Genomic DNA, 16,811 nt, shown 5'->3' with positions numbered 1-16,811 from the left:
GGGAGCCCGTCACGCGTGGGCCCCGGCCGGTGACCAGCCCCCCGGCTTTTCTCCGCAGCTCAGCGTCATGAAGGGCGAGCTGGGGGAGGCCGAGCAGCTGCTGCACCAAGCCCTGCGGCTGTCGCACCAGTCGGGGAACGACAAAGCCATCACCTACACCTACAGCATGATGGCCAACGTGGCCTACATGCAGGGACAGCTGGACAATGTGAGTAACTCTGGATTTTTTCTTCCCTCTGAATTTCAGGAGGCTCACATCTCAAGGTCTTGTCATGTCCATGATTGCTGTGGTGTGGTATGCCATGACAGGCTGCACACCGAGAGCTGTGAGGCAGAGATCTTGCAGTCCAAAGCAGAATAATTTGCCTTGGGACTGCACGTGCTGCTAAGAAAGATGCTTTCACAGTTAAAGTTTGAGCTCCAATATGGTGTGCAAGGGAAGGAATACTTCTTATTGTCAAACATCACAGTCAGGCATTTAGAAGGCTGTCCCAAGGAGATTCCGGGACATAGATGTGGTAAACTCACAGCTGGCGCAGGAGTCCTGAAGTGGAAACTGAAAAGACGCCGCTCGTTGGCAGTACCATTGCGCTCTGGTTAGCCTTTCACTTCTGACTGGTCTTGACATGCAGTGCAGATGTCACAAACTGGGAGACAGGTTTCTCCCCCGTAGCCTGCCTCCATAAAGGGTAGAGATCTTTGTTTTAACTGCCATCATTCCTCAGCATTGCTCTTCAAAAATCTCATTTCAGGCAGAAAAGCTCTACAAAGCAAGCATGAGCTATTTGCTTGCAGGGGACACAAAGGAGGTAAGTTCTTATGCTAAAGGCTTTCAGCTTCAGCTGGGAGTATTAACAATTCTTTGGTCCATTTCTTGTGCTGTAATACTTCTGCTGGAAGTCTGCAATACTAGCTCTGAGCTTGCTGGCTTCTCAAGGACTTTAAGGGGACAGCAGCTCTGGAGGCAACAGGGTGGGCATTTTCAAGGTCTGAATTTGTTCTTTGGCAAAGTAATGTTTCTACTGTGGAGATGCAAGAAGAGTAACAACTGTGTTTTGTGTCCTCCTGGCAGGATGACAATGCAATCCTGGAGATGTCCCTCAAGCTGGCCAGTATCTACGCTGCTCAGAAACAGTGAGTTCCCTGCTAAAGGCACCTTTTCCTTTCATCTCAGCCTCACAGTGGCAGTGGTGGCCAAACAGAGGCTCTTTTAAGGCCTGAGGAAGCATTGATGTGACAAGATACAACCAACATAAAGGTTCTCACAGGCATGGTACCTGCTGTCGTGCAGCACAGCGATTGCTGTTGTGCCCAGCTTAGGGCAGAAGTAGCCACAGAGGACATTGCTCTTTAGTCTTAAATCCTCACCTGGCAGGAGAAAGGCTTTTGAAGCAGTTGGTGACTGGTAACTTGTAGATTCAGTTTTCAGTAGAACGTCAGCATGGGTTGCCTGAGCTGGCCATGTCTGGGGAGGGATCCTTTGGATCCCTCTGCCCATGGGTCAAGAGAAGGGTCCAGGCCATGATCAGGAAGAGAGCACTGAGGGCAAGAAGGTTCGGGTGAAGGGTGACAGTTGTCTTACAGGCCCTTTAGAATGAGGGTGTGAAGGTGTTCACATGCATCCCTGAAGGGATGGAAGCAGCCTTGTTTGCTGAGTAGTTGTACTTCGCAGGCACAAATTGGCTTTGGCTGGCTACGAGTTCTGCATCCTGACCTTAGAAGAGAAGGTTGCCAAGCAAAAGGACTTGCCTGAGGATGTCTTAACAGGTGGGACTGCATTGTCTGCCAAAGAGAATTTCTCATTATCTTCTCTCTATATCCCGATCCTTGGTGTTGCTCTCCATATTGCCTAAGCACCGTCTTCATGTCAATCCATTGTCTTCACACTGCGTGAGTTCCCTGCTCTTGTAGGATGGAGGCTCATGCTTGATCTTCTAGAAGCAATCGCTTCCACTCCTCTGTCCTTGCAGCTGAAGAGAAGGCAAACACCCGTCTGTTGCTTGGGATGAGCCTGGACTCCTACGCTCGCTATCTCCTAAACGTTAACCAGCTCCCAGTGGCCCAGAAGATGTATGAGAAGGCTCTGCAGATATCAAATGATGTTCAGGGAGAGACTCACCCACAGGTGACCTATACAACGGTAGTTGGACTGCTATGGAGAGAAAGGCTAATCTAGTGCATGAGGCAGCTGTAAAAGCAGCTTTGCTGGCTTCGAATGTACGCAGCACTAAATTGGGTTCTGTTTTCCTGCCAGGAAGAAGGAGCATGCAGCATGCTGATATGTAAGACACTTTTTTACTGAAAGCTGCTCTGGGCAATGCTACTTTCACTGTGTGACGGGTATGAATGTGGTGTTCCTGCTGCCTCAGACTTCTACTCAGGTCTTGCTCTGAGGCTTCCTTTTCTGTCCTGGTGCAGACTGTGGTCCTGATGAATGACTTAGCAACTGTACTGGATGCGCAGGGGCACTACGACGAGGCATACGCCTATGTGAAGAGAGCGGCTGAGCTGGCAAAGGAGACTCAGCACCCCGAGGAGCACATGGTGCTGAATAACCTGGCAGCAATTCTGATGCACAAAGGTAAGTAAATAAATGCCCAGCCTATGTCACTGTGCTTGTGATGTCTGTTACTGGTTTTAGTTTAAGCAGGTTTGCTGACTTGGTGTAGGCAACTTGTGTTGTCTTCAAATTGCTGAAGGATCCTGGGCAAGATAAGATGCAGTACTGGTGCATCTGACTTAAAAGGTTGCCAGGTAATCTAGTTTCCCTCGTCCTGTATGTGCAGTAAGTGGTTTCAAAAGGACACAAGAAATGCTTGAGTCTTGTTTCAGCGGGATCTTCATGCTGAAGCAGCACCTTGTGCCGTCAGCATTGCTGCTGTCTGGCTCTTCGTTGGCACCCTGTGCTGCATGTTTTCTGCACCTCCCTAGTTCTCAAAGTGTTCCAGGTTGTCTTTTGCACATGCTGAGCTTCAGGAGGGGACTCTGAAAACGGGCAATGTAGTTGGCTAGCCATGCTGTTTTTTCCTCTTGCTACAGAAGATTTTCTGCAAGCAAAACAAGTGTACAAAGAAGCTCTCAAGCAGGCACAACAAAAGGGAGATGCTGCTTCTGTCCAGCATATCCAGGAAGAACTGGCTGAGCTGGCCAAGAGGAGAAAGGGTTCCAAATGACTGGCCACAGAATCCAACCTTGAGGTGGCTGACAGGAGCAAGGGTTGGTCAGTAAAAGCAGCCTGGGACCAGTCTGGTGCAATTCTGCAAGGGAACAGCAATGAGGAGTTGAAGGGCTGCTTAACGAGAAGGGCTGCCATCGTCTGACAGTACCGCCCAAAATAAAGTTGTGACATTTTATCTAAATCTGTGGCGTGGTCTATGGTTACAGTGACCGACTGTGCTCGTGACTTAACTCTGTCTTCAGTTCAGGCTGTGTTAACTGCAATAGAGCAGTTCCTAGACTGTACCTGTACTATGACCGAGCTGCAGCTCCATGTCCTTTTCAAACAGGTTGCCTGAAGATCAAGTGGTTTTCTGCAGAGCATTTGGCATCCAAAGATAGAACATGCCCTCCCGGGAGGGGTGAGACTGTTACCCAACCAGAGCTGTTTTCAGAAATAAAACTCTGCTACCTTACCCCAGTCAAGAGCACACCGAGTGCCAAAGCTGTTCTCCTCTCTTGGACAGGTCAGTGCTAGAATGGCGAGGCTTCCTGTTGGAAGAGATGGTATGTAGAAACCCTCAGGTTTGTAAGGTACGTGCCTTTCCGTGAATCCAGGGTGAACCACTTAGACAACCAAATTTTTCAGTTCTGCCCTGCAGGGAAGCCTAATTCTAAAGACAAAGTAGAATGAAAGTACCAGTTATCAAATCCTTATTTAGCTAGGATAGAACTAGCTGTAATCCTGTCAAGCATTATTTTAACCTCTCCATTGTAAGAGCTTCAGCTGGTTGGTACCACGCAACATTAACGGCACCGTTACTATTTCGCAGTGACATTAGTGGCTTCAGCTCTGCTTAACTCTGAGCCAAGAAGAGACACACAGTTTTTCTAGAGTGGATGTTCACTGAAGCTGGAAAACACGTCACACACACAGAGCTTTGTTCTTGGGAAGCTAGGAAGTAAAACCATGGCTGTTACAGGCATGCTTGAACTAACAGAAAGGTTCTAACGCATTACAGCCAGTCGTTGTCTTCAAAGTTCTGGTTCTTGGTTTGGAAGTGGCAGACCTGTCAGTCAGCAGCATTAACCAGGAACCCTGCAGCACACCCTAAGGAAAGTGTTTTGCCTGTTCTCATGAACATAGAGCTTGATGCTGCAAAACAAGAGGGAGACACAGGAAAAGCAAATGGAGAACTGATCCCCTTTATTGATTGGTCTGAATCCAGAAGTCACTGTCTACTGAAGACATTGTGTGGAAAAAAAAAGAGTTGAGTTTTATGATGCATGGGTTTTTCAAGTCTTAAATGATTTCATATCAGAATCACGAAACATACCAAGATGAAAACATTGTGAAAGCGCTGATCAGAAATCAGTTAAAAATCTGTAGTAAACTACACTTTGTAAACATGATTTACAAACACCTTCCTGTTTGACACAGGTCAGATGTAATTCCATACTTGAAGATTACTGGAATTGTGGTAAACCCTAGCTTAGGCTCTGGAGAGGTTTTTTTTCCACACTGGAAAAGTTAAAACTCTGATAACAAGAAAGCAGCAACATGTTATGTGCAAATGCCACTCAAGCTGTATCTTAGGAGAACGTGACTACTTTGGACATCTTGCTGCTGCAGCAGCAACACCACGAAGCTTTGCAATGAACACGCTATACTTACTGTACAGTGAGCCAAGACATTTGTCTGTACACGCCTCTTTCACGTTGTATTTGTTACGCTAAGAAAGTGAGAACAAGTGAGTTTTAGAATGGAAATTAACTCTCCACTCTAAATTTAAACCTATAGAAAGGGCAGATCAACTTGTTTTCCAGTCGATGTTGCTGTGGGAACAAAAAAGTTAAGAGTACAGGTCAACAAATAGGCTGAAAAGTTGACTGTAAGTCAGAAGGGTAAAGGATGGGTGGGTGAGAATCTTTCTTAGCGAAAGACTGCAGGAGGTTTAAGACTGCCAACCGCTCTATTCCGATGCCGTGTTTAAAAAAGGTAGCAAACAACTCTGTATTTGCAATGCAGCGTCAGGTTTCCAAATGAGTTCCTTTGGGTTGCTTCTTTCCCACACTTAGGGCTAAAAGGCTTTTCTCTGAAGTACTCAAAGTAAATTTGCTATGGATAAATAGTTCTGTACTTCCTGTTTGTAACTGGACCATTACTGTCCTTCCGTAAGATGCAGAGCTTACGTGGCTTAAGGTTACAGAGCTACGTTACACCTTCCAGACAATGTATTGCAAATACAACGTTGAATGAAAAATATGTTAACTGGAAAATAGCTTCGAGGCAAAGACTCTGTTCATCGATGAGATGCAAAAGCAGTTTGGAATCTGACAGACCATGCCAGTCCTCAGCTCAGTGCTATCTGTAAGTCAGCCCTACCCCAGAAGAACTCTCTTCCTGAGGTCAGTGCAGCTAAAAATAAGATGTTCTTGAAGATGGATGTCAGGACACCCTGTGGTGTCACTAACCAGATGTATACAGGAGCTACAAGCACAGCAGGCACTGATAGATGAATGACTAAGGAGACTCTCCTAGTACCATATACAATTTAAAAAAAAACCCAAAACCACCCTAACAAGTATTGCACACCTTAGGAGTTAAGCCAAGCATTTGTAAGGACTTCCACCAAAAGCTTGCTTATTGGGCTAGGGATTGGGATGCAGACTTTAAAATAATTATTACATAAAGATTTTAAAATCAGACTGGATGAAGGTTAAAAAAAAAGAAAGTCACAGTACCTATTTCAAACTGGTTGTAACAGAAGCCAAGTAGTTGACTCGTGTGTCGCTCAATTATTCTATAAAAGCTTTTTGTTTTATTTAAACTTGGGATGTGAAGGTTTTTCTTCTCAAAGGATTTATCAACCCACCCAGAGCCTCTGTTCAGATAAGCCATTTGCTGTGGTTAAATATGACAGTGAAATTTAGTAGCCTGTTTTGACTGCATACAGTGCAGGAACAGAACACAGTAAGCCAGGCGTTTGGGGCACAGTTAAAATTCCCAGTGTGCATAACAGTGAGGTATGCCTCCAGAAGCTGTTCGTTTTGTTTCAGTTTTATCCTTTTAAAAATGAACCATAACATACCCATGCAATAATATTTCTGCAGTGTTGCTAAATAAACCCAACTGCACCAAAAATTTACAATGTGGCAGAATTTAAAATTCAAAGAAATATATCATCTTATTCCAGCGAACCGGACTATGTTAATGTACAGAATTCATTAAGGGGTCAGTCTTAAAAAATCAACATTTTCACAAGAGCTTGAACACCACTGAGAAAGTGTGTCTAGGGGAAAAAAAAAATGATATAAAAGCACAATGCCTGCAAGAAGTGGCACGGCATTAAATGGGTAACGATGCTAGGGTTATGGTTAGGCTGGTAGGGAGGCTAGGGTTATGAAGAGGACTCTACACTGGAGAAAATGCTTAAAAAAAAAAAAAATTACAAAATGACCCCCAAAGTTTAGGCAATGATTTGAACATAAGTACACCAGATACTATAGCAAGGGAAAAAACACTGCAAAAAGTACTCTCTATTTACAGAAGAATGATTTAAAGACATTATGGTTTTCTTTACAAATAGATGTAGAACAGGAATAGTCCACATTTTTAAAAACTCTTTACATATTTATCTTTAGTAAGTCAACCTTCTTGATCACAATCCTCCAACGCACGGGCTGTGCAGAAGGCATTTAATGGACTCTCCATCAATTCTTCATTGTGTGGCCCTTGCTCTCTTGGAAAGTCTCAATGGGCACAAGTCAAAAATAGATTTTTTTTTTTTTTTGACCCGCAAATTAAAAAAACCCCAAAAAGCTGCATAGTTCAGTCATCACTGTCAGACAGAGTCTCATATTGTGCTGAAAGCAGTGGTGCAGGCTCTCGCTCCCATATCCTGTTCTGTTGGTGAGTGGTTGCTTGGCTCATGGACGGTGGGGCACACGCAATGGATGTCGGCGGTGTACTGCTGAGCATCCTCATCGTCAGCGGGTTGTAAGGAAACTGTGTTGAACCTGAATCAAAGAGAGTTTCTCCAAGTCAAAAACATGAGCTGTTCTGAGAGATCTGTATCTGAAAGACAGTCTGCCTCTGGTTGTGACAATTAGCAGAAAATGTGTTTCAGAAAATCCTTCTACGCTGTAATCTTTTGAGCAATACACCAGCGTTACGGCATGTCTACATCTGACCTTTCTACAAATACGACATCTGGTTTGTTAAGTTTGAAAGAAGCCCGTTTGTCACCTGTTGATGAAGGCCTGTCTTCCCAGGCCCACACTGGAGTCTGTCTGTGGTAGTCTCCTTCTGAATGTACAGATGAGACGGAAGAAGGTCTTTCAGTTCCCAAATATGCCTGGCCAGGAATCGGAGACTTAGACTTCCTATTGTTTGACTTGCCGATTAGCTTCTGCTTGCTGACTCCCCCTCCTGGAAACAGCAGGGACAGATTTTACAAAGAGGATACACTGCATTTAGCCTGTGTCTGCTTCTATAAATTACCACTTGGCAGCAAACAGGAGTTGCACACTGGTGCCTTCTGGCGTGCCGATTTACTGTAACTAGTGACTGGATAGGCTAGTCTTCTGACACACTATTGCTAGAAAATCCCTGTTCTTAGCACAGCGGAGCTACATTTCCATTTTTAGGAAGGGAAATGTTTTCAGTTCCAGCTAGTTCCTACTGTCACTTGTTCTTTATAGGTGATGCATTTTCAAACCGTTATCTCTTCCCCGTTTCATCAGTGTTGTCTTTCTCCAAGACCCACTGGCTAATGCTCCTGAAGCCACCAGCAGAACGCCAGGACCACTACAGGGAACGGAAACACCATCTCTGACTTCCAGAGGAAAGACAGTGATTTTCAGTGACACCAAATTTATTCAAACCCTCAGTTTCCTTTTATTTTCTTTAGGACCGTGAAACGTGTAGGAGCTGCGATACCTCACCTGAATTTGGTGATGGATTAGCTTCTTCCCTACGCGGCTCGTTGCTCGCTGAGACTGCAGCACTGGAACTGCCAGGGGCTACCGCAATGGACTGTGACATTACAACTCCATGTTCCTCACTCTTGTCATCAAAGTTTCCCATCAATGCTTTCCTAATAATGTCTTCCAGACCCAAATTACTGGCAGGATCTGCAAAGGAATGACCCCTAGAACTGACTGCACCTGGGAGATAAAAGAAAACAGACAGGGAAAGTGGGAGAGGAGGCAGATACCTCAGAGAAATTACAAAGGGGTATGGGAAAAGATTGGAGAGAGAGGCAGAAAGGGGTAGGGGGTGGGGGAAAAGAGATGAGATTTGTTTATAATGCAAAGCTACGTGCTCCAAAGCAGCTCACAACAGCTGCAAGTTAGACATGGTGTACCAAAGAGCTACGTTGTTAGTGCCACTAAATGTCAGGCTGTGTGAAAGAGGGTGAAGTTTACTTCTCTTTTTTTTCCTGAGCATGCTGATTGTGACAGCATATTAAGTAAAATCTGCAGTTACTAATCAGTTGTAAGAGAAGAGACCAGAAGAATAATTCTCTCATTAACGATCCATACTAAATTGTCCCACGCAGTGTGATACGTGGCAAAGATATATTCCAAAAGCTTGTCTTCCTTCTAAACTAATGGAGGTGCGTACGTTCTCCATTTACAAGACAGAAGCGCTGTACCGAAGCAGCAGCGACTGGTCAAAATGACGTAAGGTCAATCTGTGCTACAACTCAAGATTCAGATGCAGCAGTTCCTACCTCCTGTATTTCAGTTAATTCCTCTGCCTCACTTGCCTCTTGAACACAGTACAATTACGGGTTATGTTTAATTTCCCCATCTCATAGAATGTCTGGGCGGTTAATTATTTATTCGTCGTTACAAAAATTAATCTGTATTTTAAATACACCAGTTTATAAAGTAAACTACATCAGTAAACTCAGTAAAATCAGTTTACATTAGTAAACTAATAAGCTCAAGTTTTGTTGAGCTACACTGTATTTAAATTTATTTGTGAGATGCTAACCAATTTTATGACTTCTGCCTCTGTGTAGGCTTGGCAGAGCACACAGAAATAAAACATTTTTGCCTAAGCTCCCATTTAAAATATTTTCTCAAACTTCCTTTGGTCATTTTGCTTTTCCCTAAGATTCAGGAAACAAATATGCATGTAGGATACTACTTTTCAGCCTCCTCCTCCTCATTTACTGGACCCCCCAAAGCATATAAATGAAAGATACATTCTTCTGAAACATATATTGTTTCTTCTACTGAAAATCTTACCTGAGGTAGTGACTGCTGGCAAATTGAATATTTCAGTCCCTGGCTGAGCAGTTGCTGCAATTAAAACACAACATTTCATTGAGTTCTCCAGTACTGATGATGGCTACAAGCGATCACTGCTTGTCCTAATGCACAAGGTGTAATTACTTCGAACTATTTTCAATGTTCTGTTTTTAATTTCTCAATCTTCTGAGATGAACGTGTAACTGTGTCTTCTCAGGAAAATCATCTATTCCAGGGTAAAAGTATCTCACATGGTGACAGCTAGCCTTCTTTGCAAGGTGTTACTTCAGGAAGCAGACTGACTTTTTGAAGTTTCACTGCATACTTTAAAATGCAAAGCTGTATTTGATTCGCCAAATATGTATTTTAACATATAAACCTTACAGGCTGGGTACCTGTATGTATTAAAAACCTAAGTAACTTTGCAGTGGCTAAACAACCCCCTTCCCCCAACCATGACCTGTATTACATCCCATCTGAGAACACTATACAACCATAACACTGAATTCAGTGTATCAGTGAGGATTATTGGCAGCAATGGAAAGTGTATCTGTATGCCAAGCACGCACACCCAATTTTCAACAGAGCAAACTCCATCGTGCACACAGTGGGGATCAAATAAAAAGAATACTGCAACCCTTACTGACACAGCCTTGTTTCTTAGAACGACATTAACTTGTGGCTCAATGCAAGAGCACTCACTTTCAAATAAACCCTTCCTATGAGGTACCGGGCTCACAAGCAGCTTAGACTCTTACTACTGAAAATTTTGATACAGAGTTTTGTTATGGTTGCTAAGAGAAAAACAAAAATATAGTTCTAGTGTCATTCCACCATGTCAGTATCCATTACTGAAACAGTATGAAAATAAGTCTTTAACAGCCACAATCACAGGGCCAAGAAAACACAAAACATTGTCTGCAAGACATCTTTCCAAAAAAGGAAAATGTGTAATTGATAATGATGATACAAAGCAAACTTCCAAGTTAACTAGAATAATGTCATGTTTCAACAAATCTCTCAATTATTCTTCCATAGTTTTCAAAACCCACTTCCATTTAACAGTAAAAAGCTTAACTGTGCCAGTCCTACAGACACAGCATTAAAAGAAAGGAAAAAAGAAAAAAGACCAATTTTCCAGTTCTTCAGTCGTAAGTTATTATATATGTGGGTTTATATGCACAAATTTATATTCATTCACGTTATTTGAAACATATTTAGGTTAGGACATCTGTGGGTGGCAGTCACATAAAGCTTAAGCTGGAAAAATTCAGTGAAAAGGCAAGTCCTGCATACCCATGTCGGAGTCACCTCCACCAGATGAGTTCAGCTTTCGAAAGATCTCCTGTTTCTTGGATTTTACCATTGGTGAAGTGTTCTCAAGTTTGGTGAAAAACGAAGGCAGGTAGCTTATGCTACCTGGAGAGCGAGAGTCAGTCCTGCCAAGAGCAACATGATGTCAAAGACAGAGAGCATTTTTCAAGACATACATTCAAAGCTTTCCAAAAGCGGTCAGGCAGAAACCACCACCAAGCCATATGAGCTCTAAGACTCTTTCCTCAGCCTATTTTTTTGGGGACAAGTCTAGTGACTCTCCAGGAACGTCTGCTTTATCCAGGTAACAGGGTTTAAGATCCTATGGCTGACAGAAAAAGTGACCGTGGCATTGGCTGTGCTGGAGAGTGGTACAGACATGCTCTTACAAATTATCTCAGGGGTGCCCACTTCTGCCTAGCACCATGCACGCTGGCCCAAACCAGCACTGCAAATCGGTAGGTGACGAGATGTTTAAGCTAGAACCTCAAATACTCCAAGCAAATAAACGCTTTCAGGCATTCTTAGAAACCAGGTAAAACAACCTTACGGACTGGAATCTGGCTCAAGAGCAGCCAGGGAGCCATCCTTGCTCTATGGCACAAATTCAGACCGGGATCCATGTTCTGTATTTTGTACCCCTTATCAATTTCACATTCACAGCAGGTAGCACACTTCCTGTATGTGATTTCTGTCACATTAGCATAAAACCATTGCTGAAGTGAATGTCAAACTGAAAAGGGCTGCATTTTATCTTCAGGATCTGAAAATATGTAAATTTTAGGCTGTTTATAAAGATGATAAAGTCAGTAGTATTCCAATAACAGAGTTTTAAGAAAAATAAAACTCCAAAGCATGAAGAAATTCAGGTGAAAAAAAAAAAATCTAATACCAGGGTCACAGACAACTTGCACTATTTTCAAAAGTGACTAAAAATGATCAACTGTAAGTCAGGTTCACTGTGGCACTTAGAACACTTGAGCTACTTTGAGCAGCAGCAATCTGGCAAATCAGATCTAAAGAAAAAAACCCACCCCCTACTTAAGTTTACAAAAAAAATCATATAAAAATAAAGTAATAAAAGACAAAGACTCCAGGATTCCTAGGACAAGATCCTTAAAAAGTGCAATCTTCCCTGCCATGTTCCTGAAAAATCCCTTCACAACCACCCTGATGGCAACTGCAGAGTGGACGGGGGAGGGGTGGGAAAGACAAGAATAAAAAAGGATCAATTCCACCAGCAGGAACCTTAAATAAGTACATAGCAAGCACGCTGGCTGCTATTCCTTCTTCAGTAGGCAGCAAAGGACAGAAGCATCCAGTGTGTATCTGCCAGATGTCGAAGACACATGCACTGTTACAGTTTGCCAGGGATCCCATGTAGTTTTATGCTGCAGATCTGGCGATCTGACAACAGCCCCGGGAAACGGGGCTGCCCGTGTATGGCCCTCCTGACACCCACCTTCACACCTCCTGGAAATTAAGCTCATCAGCTTAGTGATACTTCATGTGATAAACTTCTCTAGAAGGATGAGTGTTGGGAGCCTGGGTTCCTCTACGCTTCACCAGGACAGTATGTAGAACACTGATCAGGCAGGACAAGCCTGAATCATTTAATCACAATTATTGAAAGTGGACCTTTCCTGAAAACCACTTCATTTTTATAGAACTGGCACCCATGAAGGGTTTGTTACAATGTTTTCTGTCAGAGGAGGCACAGAACACACTGCTTGTACCAAGAAACTTAAGACAGAACATGTACAAGTGACGTTTCCAAAGCATGTCCCAAGCAACAAGTTTTGAAAAGGACCAACAGTGATTAACAACTTGCCTGTGGTACCACGGGGAGATCACTTAAACTGCTCTTTCTTTGCAGCACAAAGATCCAGAACACTGTTTTTAAAATTCAGTTTCACACGTACCTCTGTTCAGTAGGCTCAGTTCTTTGGGAAAGCAGAAGAACGTTTTCCTGTTTCTCATGTACAACCGGGACCTGAGGTGGCGAGATTGGCTCATAGGGCTCTGAAGAGACATGACTCCTCTCTGGAGACTTTCCAGGTCTATACCCATAATTCAGAGATAGAGAAGTACTGTTAGTGCATGTAAAGTAGTAGTTAACACACTTTAATTGCACTGCTGTTGTTACATAGAATCATAGAATGGTTTGGGTTGGAAGGGACCTTAAAGCTCATCCAGTTCCAACCTCCCTGCCATGGGCAGGGACACCTTCCACTAGACCAGGTTGCTCCAAGCCTCATCCAGCCTGGCCTTGAAGACATCCAGGGATGTCTAGTTATGTATGTTATACGCTTGGCAATCTCAAAAAGATGACTTGGAATTGTCCATAATGACTGGCAAGTTCTAGGTAATTAAACATCTTTACCCCCCTAAAGACTGGAAATTAAACATAACAAGTGAAGGGAAAAGAGTTACAAGCTATGTTACGAAGCCAAGCAACTGTCAAAAACAGTGCAAGACAGGCATTGCCTAAAAAAAGACCACAAGATAGTTCTACTTCTGATCCACAGCAAGATTACTGCACTATTTTTTATAAATATCCTATTTGGGCATTCATTAGATTTGCAGTTAAAGGGAACACATGCATTACCTTCCCCTGGACTTGTCAGACAGATTTTCAGGTGACACTCTGGCACCTGGCCGCTGATGGTGGACAGACTGCGACTGCGACTCGGGGCTGTAGCGATTCGATGTCTTTGCCCGGGTAGAAACAGGCGTTGGAGCAGGTGTGGAATTCTGGAATGTAGTGGTGGGAGGCTGCAAAGAGGCCTGAGAAGCTGCTTGGTTTCTAGCAAAGTCTTGTGTAATAATTTGCTGATTGTAACCAAAAAAACAGAACAGAGATCTTGGTCAGACATTGGCCAGAGCATACACATTCATGAACGAGATGAACATGAGACTGACTGCAACAAGTGAGATGATTTTATGTTCTGACACATCATTGTATAATACCCTCAAGTAAAACTAATAATTACAGGATTGGTATTATGTTCCAAAACATGTGTTTACATCATCAAATTATAACTTTTTGCATCAAAAAAAATGCATGCAAATAAACCTACACAGATATGATCGGCAAGGGTGATAAGTCGATGGGTCCTGGGCACATGTGCCATCCCTTCTGCTTGGGAAGAGGGAGGTGGAGGTTGTTGGGGTGAAGGGGGTTCCTGTTGTGTCCTGTAGCGGTGAATCTGCCCCTCATATTGCCTGTTTGGGTCACCTAGTTGAAGAAGAAAGGGTCAGTCTGTTAAGATGGTATTACTGAAGCGTCAAGGTTTGATAGTTCTGTGCATAAAAATTTAACAGAAGATGTGTTTCTGCATTAGGTTTTAGGTATCCTGTGTGATGACCACCTTTTCGCACTCCATACAGACCATATATGCACAGACCCTGCTATTCCCAACAGATAAAGCTTCATTCCACAATGCAGATGAATTTCAGCTCGCTTCTCACCTGCGAACTGTACTGTAATAGTTTGAACTTCAGTAGTAGGTAAAAAATGGTGTGCATCAACACTAGTGGGCAGAAATTTTAAATAAGATATTGAAAATAAATTTCTTATTAAATCAGATACACTGTAACATAAAGGAGCCTTGTTTAATGTCAAGTGTCAGTTCCAATACTGTTGCTCCAGTTTTTCCACAGATCACTGCAACAACATACTTCCAACAAAAGCTTCTGACAAGAATGAGGTAAGCAGTCACTAGACTCCAGAGGTATTTTAACTTTATTACAGAATCACAGAATCATAGAATGGTTTGGGTTGGAAAGGACCTTAAAGATCATCTAGTTCCACCCCCCTGCCATGGGCAGGGACACCCTCCACTAGACCAGGTTGCTCCAAGCCTCATCCAGCCTGGCCTTGGACACTTCCAGGGATGGGGCATCCACAGCTTCTCTGGGCAACCTATCCCAGTGCTCCCCACCCTCTCCATGAAGAACTTCTTCCTTATATCTAATCTAAACCTCCCCACTTTCAATTTAAACTCGTTACCCCTTGTCCTGTCACTACAGGCCCTTGGAAAAAGTCCCCCCCAGCTTCCTGTGAGTTCATGGAGCTGGTAAATATAAGCAAGATAATTGTGAGAATATTTGCATATGCTGATAAACTTACTCTCTGCCTGGCTTGGTTTAGGTGTCTCTTGTTGGTAGGGCTGTAGCTTTTCTTGAGTAGGTACAGGTGAATTTGCAGGGCTAATCACCTCAATGGCATCTCCAGGAGCTTCATACCGGTGGGAGGACACTGAATATCAAGCAAAAGGTTGTGGAATAAGGTGTAACTATCACAGAAGATTTTTGTTGCCTATACCTAGCAACACTAGTGCTTCCTTCCATTGAAATGACAGCAGTGAAATGAGAAAAAGACAGGGTTTTGACTTTCATGATAACCGTAGTGAAACAAGTATTTCCATAAAGCAGTATTCCAACATAAAGAAAGTAATTTTACGTTTCCTGACTTCTGATGTTATTTTTGTTATCCTGCATTTTATGCTGTAGCACAGAATCCAAACAAGGCAAACAACTCTGATTTTGCAAGAATCTTGAGTGACTATATGCAAAAACTGTATTTGCTTATGAAGAGTCTCTACTGTGCAGGGCTGAGTATTTTATCCTTAAAACATCAGAATCATTTCACAGCTTATTATCTCCCTAAAGGCTAAGACAGACAGCAAAGAAGTAGATAGTTACTAAGATACGTACAACTACTGGAAGAATCTGAACTTTGAGAGCCCCTATCTCGTGCATCCTTGTCTGAAGCAATCTGTCGAGTGATGATCACATCTATGAAGTTAGCAGCAGTAATTGTGGTCTTTCCTCGAGTTCTCAGCTCTTCCTCGTACCTGGATTTAGGAGGAGGTCCTTTCTCTTTACCAGCCTCTGAATAGACTACCGATGAAGACTGTCCCTGGGCCTTGCCACCAGAAAAATTTGCAGATGTATAGGGGCACTGGACAGGCCTCTTTTCTACCTCCAGTGTTTTCTGTTCCATCTGCTGCTGTTCAGTAACCACAGCTGGCCGGCGCCCCATATTCTCTTCTATCCTGGTTCCTTCATGCTTGTTCTCTTTTGCTTTGGCAACTTCCATCTGAGGAGCAGAGGCTGCAGCATCTACTAGTGCTGCGAGGGCATCAGCAGCAGTATTGTAGCGGGAAGCGGGCAACCCCTGAGTAATTGAGGGAGCTCCAGGGGTGAGCTGCCTGTTGGCAAACATTGAAGATTCGGAATTATATGAATGGCATACCACTGTGTACAACAAAGCAAAGCTTTTGTGACACCAATTTCTATCCGAACTGGACTGGGTAAAAATGCATTAGATCATTTCTGATAAATGCAAGAGCAATCAAGAGTGGTTATTCTCATTTTGGTGTATTTTTCTCAGGCTAAATGCACCAAATATTAGAACAGATATCTCTCTAACTTAAGAAACATACATGATACGTAGCTGAGCAGCAGGATCCAAAGGTGTGATTACACTTGTCCCATTGGTTCCTTGAAAAATACTAGGCCTTTGCTGCAGTATGTTTTCCTGGCTTCTAACCGAAGGGGATGGGGACCGAACATATCCATGACTGCCAGGTCTGCCAGGCTGCTCTGTACCTGCAGAACATAGAGCGGAGGGGAACAAGCAAAAAATATACATACATCACTCTTATAACAATGCAGAACTATGTATTGATGCTGTGTCCTCCTCATCCTTTCCCAGTGTGGCCACCACTCTGGATGTGACTGTGTGTATTAAAGGTTTAAATGGCAGCATTCTGTTTCCAATGCTGTAAATGATACACAAGTTGTGCCAGTGATAACTGGGATTCACGCCATTCCCTAGGTACCACATTGCTATGAAAGATCACCCAGCGTGGTACTTGGTGAAGATGCAATGATGAACACAGCTGCTAGGTAACAGGAAATGCCTGCAGGGCAGGCCAGACCCAGCTGTATAACGTGGTGTTAACAGTCGCTACAGAAACAAGCCGTTACCGTCTACAAGACAACTGATCCAAATGTAGCAACGTGCACTCTCATCAGGGACTGAAGCTATTCTCTCCCTCTCTCGTTCA

The 16,811-nt window shown here is 43.4% G+C and overlaps 2 protein-coding genes across 5 annotated transcripts in view; one reads left to right on the top strand and one right to left on the bottom strand.

Annotated features, from left to right (window-relative positions):
• Nucleotides 1-61: 61 nt before the first annotated feature.
• Nucleotides 62-8,306, top strand: TTC19 (tetratricopeptide repeat domain 19). 2 transcript variants are annotated; one of them, XM_010160714.1, is made up of 8 exons: nucleotides 62-208; nucleotides 753-809; nucleotides 1,073-1,134; nucleotides 1,673-1,767; nucleotides 1,971-2,125; nucleotides 2,419-2,581; nucleotides 3,040-3,169; nucleotides 8,273-8,306. In XM_010160714.1, exons 1-8 carry the CDS (start codon nucleotides 68-70, stop codon nucleotides 8,304-8,306), a joined length of 837 nt encoding a protein of 278 aa, XP_010159016.1. In that variant the 5' UTR covers nucleotides 62-67. The 2 variants fall into 2 exon arrangements, with proteins under 2 accessions (XP_010159016.1, XP_010159017.1); XM_010160715.1 differs by lacking the exon at nucleotides 8,273-8,306 and having other exon boundaries at nucleotides 3,040-3,349.
• The window catches only part of NCOR1 (nuclear receptor corepressor 1), a 56,360-nt gene continuing 45,849 nt past the window's right edge, over nucleotides 6,301-16,811 (bottom strand). For 2 of the 3 annotated variants that reach the window (XM_010160716.1, XM_010160717.1), the window contains 11 exons: nucleotides 16,185-16,350; nucleotides 15,454-15,950; nucleotides 14,867-14,995; nucleotides 13,815-13,972; nucleotides 13,343-13,566; nucleotides 12,657-12,794; nucleotides 10,717-10,859; nucleotides 9,418-9,471; nucleotides 8,104-8,325; nucleotides 7,406-7,585; nucleotides 6,301-7,176 (listed from right to left, as the gene is read on the bottom strand). In XM_010160716.1, coding sequence (XP_010159018.1) covers nucleotides 6,989-7,176; nucleotides 7,406-7,585; nucleotides 8,104-8,325; nucleotides 9,418-9,471; nucleotides 10,717-10,859; nucleotides 12,657-12,794; nucleotides 13,343-13,566; nucleotides 13,815-13,972; nucleotides 14,867-14,995; nucleotides 15,454-15,950; nucleotides 16,185-16,350 — 2,099 coding nt within the window. In that variant the 3' untranslated portion in view covers nucleotides 6,301-6,988. Of the gene's footprint in view, nucleotides 7,177-7,405; nucleotides 7,586-8,103; nucleotides 8,326-9,417; nucleotides 9,472-10,716; nucleotides 10,860-12,656; nucleotides 12,795-13,342; nucleotides 13,567-13,814; nucleotides 13,973-14,866; nucleotides 14,998-15,453; nucleotides 15,951-16,184; nucleotides 16,351-16,811 lie in introns of all 3 variants that reach the window. The other variant, XM_010160719.1, reaches the window with a different exon arrangement.

Source organism: Eurypyga helias, unplaced genomic scaffold, assembly GCF_000690775.1.
Source record: "Eurypyga helias isolate BGI_N326 unplaced genomic scaffold, ASM69077v1 scaffold18291, whole genome shotgun sequence".
NCBI classification, from domain to species: Eukaryota; Metazoa; Chordata; class Aves; order Eurypygiformes; family Eurypygidae; genus Eurypyga; species Eurypyga helias.
This window is presented reverse-complemented; position numbering and strand designations above follow the sequence as displayed.

Bases quoted from the DNA above. Each gene is read 5' to 3' on its own strand.
- TTC19 (XM_010160714.1), top strand. From the start codon at position 68: ATGAAGGGCGAGCTGGGGGAGGCCGAGCAGCTGCTGCACCAAGCCCTG. The intron at 209-752 runs GTGAGTAACTCT...ATCTCATTTCAG, and splicing joins TGCAGGGACAGCTGGACAAT to GCAGAAAAGCTCTACAAAGC. The intron at 2,582-3,039 runs GTAAGTAAATAA...CTCTTGCTACAG, and splicing joins AGCAATTCTGATGCACAAAG to AAGATTTTCTGCAAGCAAAA.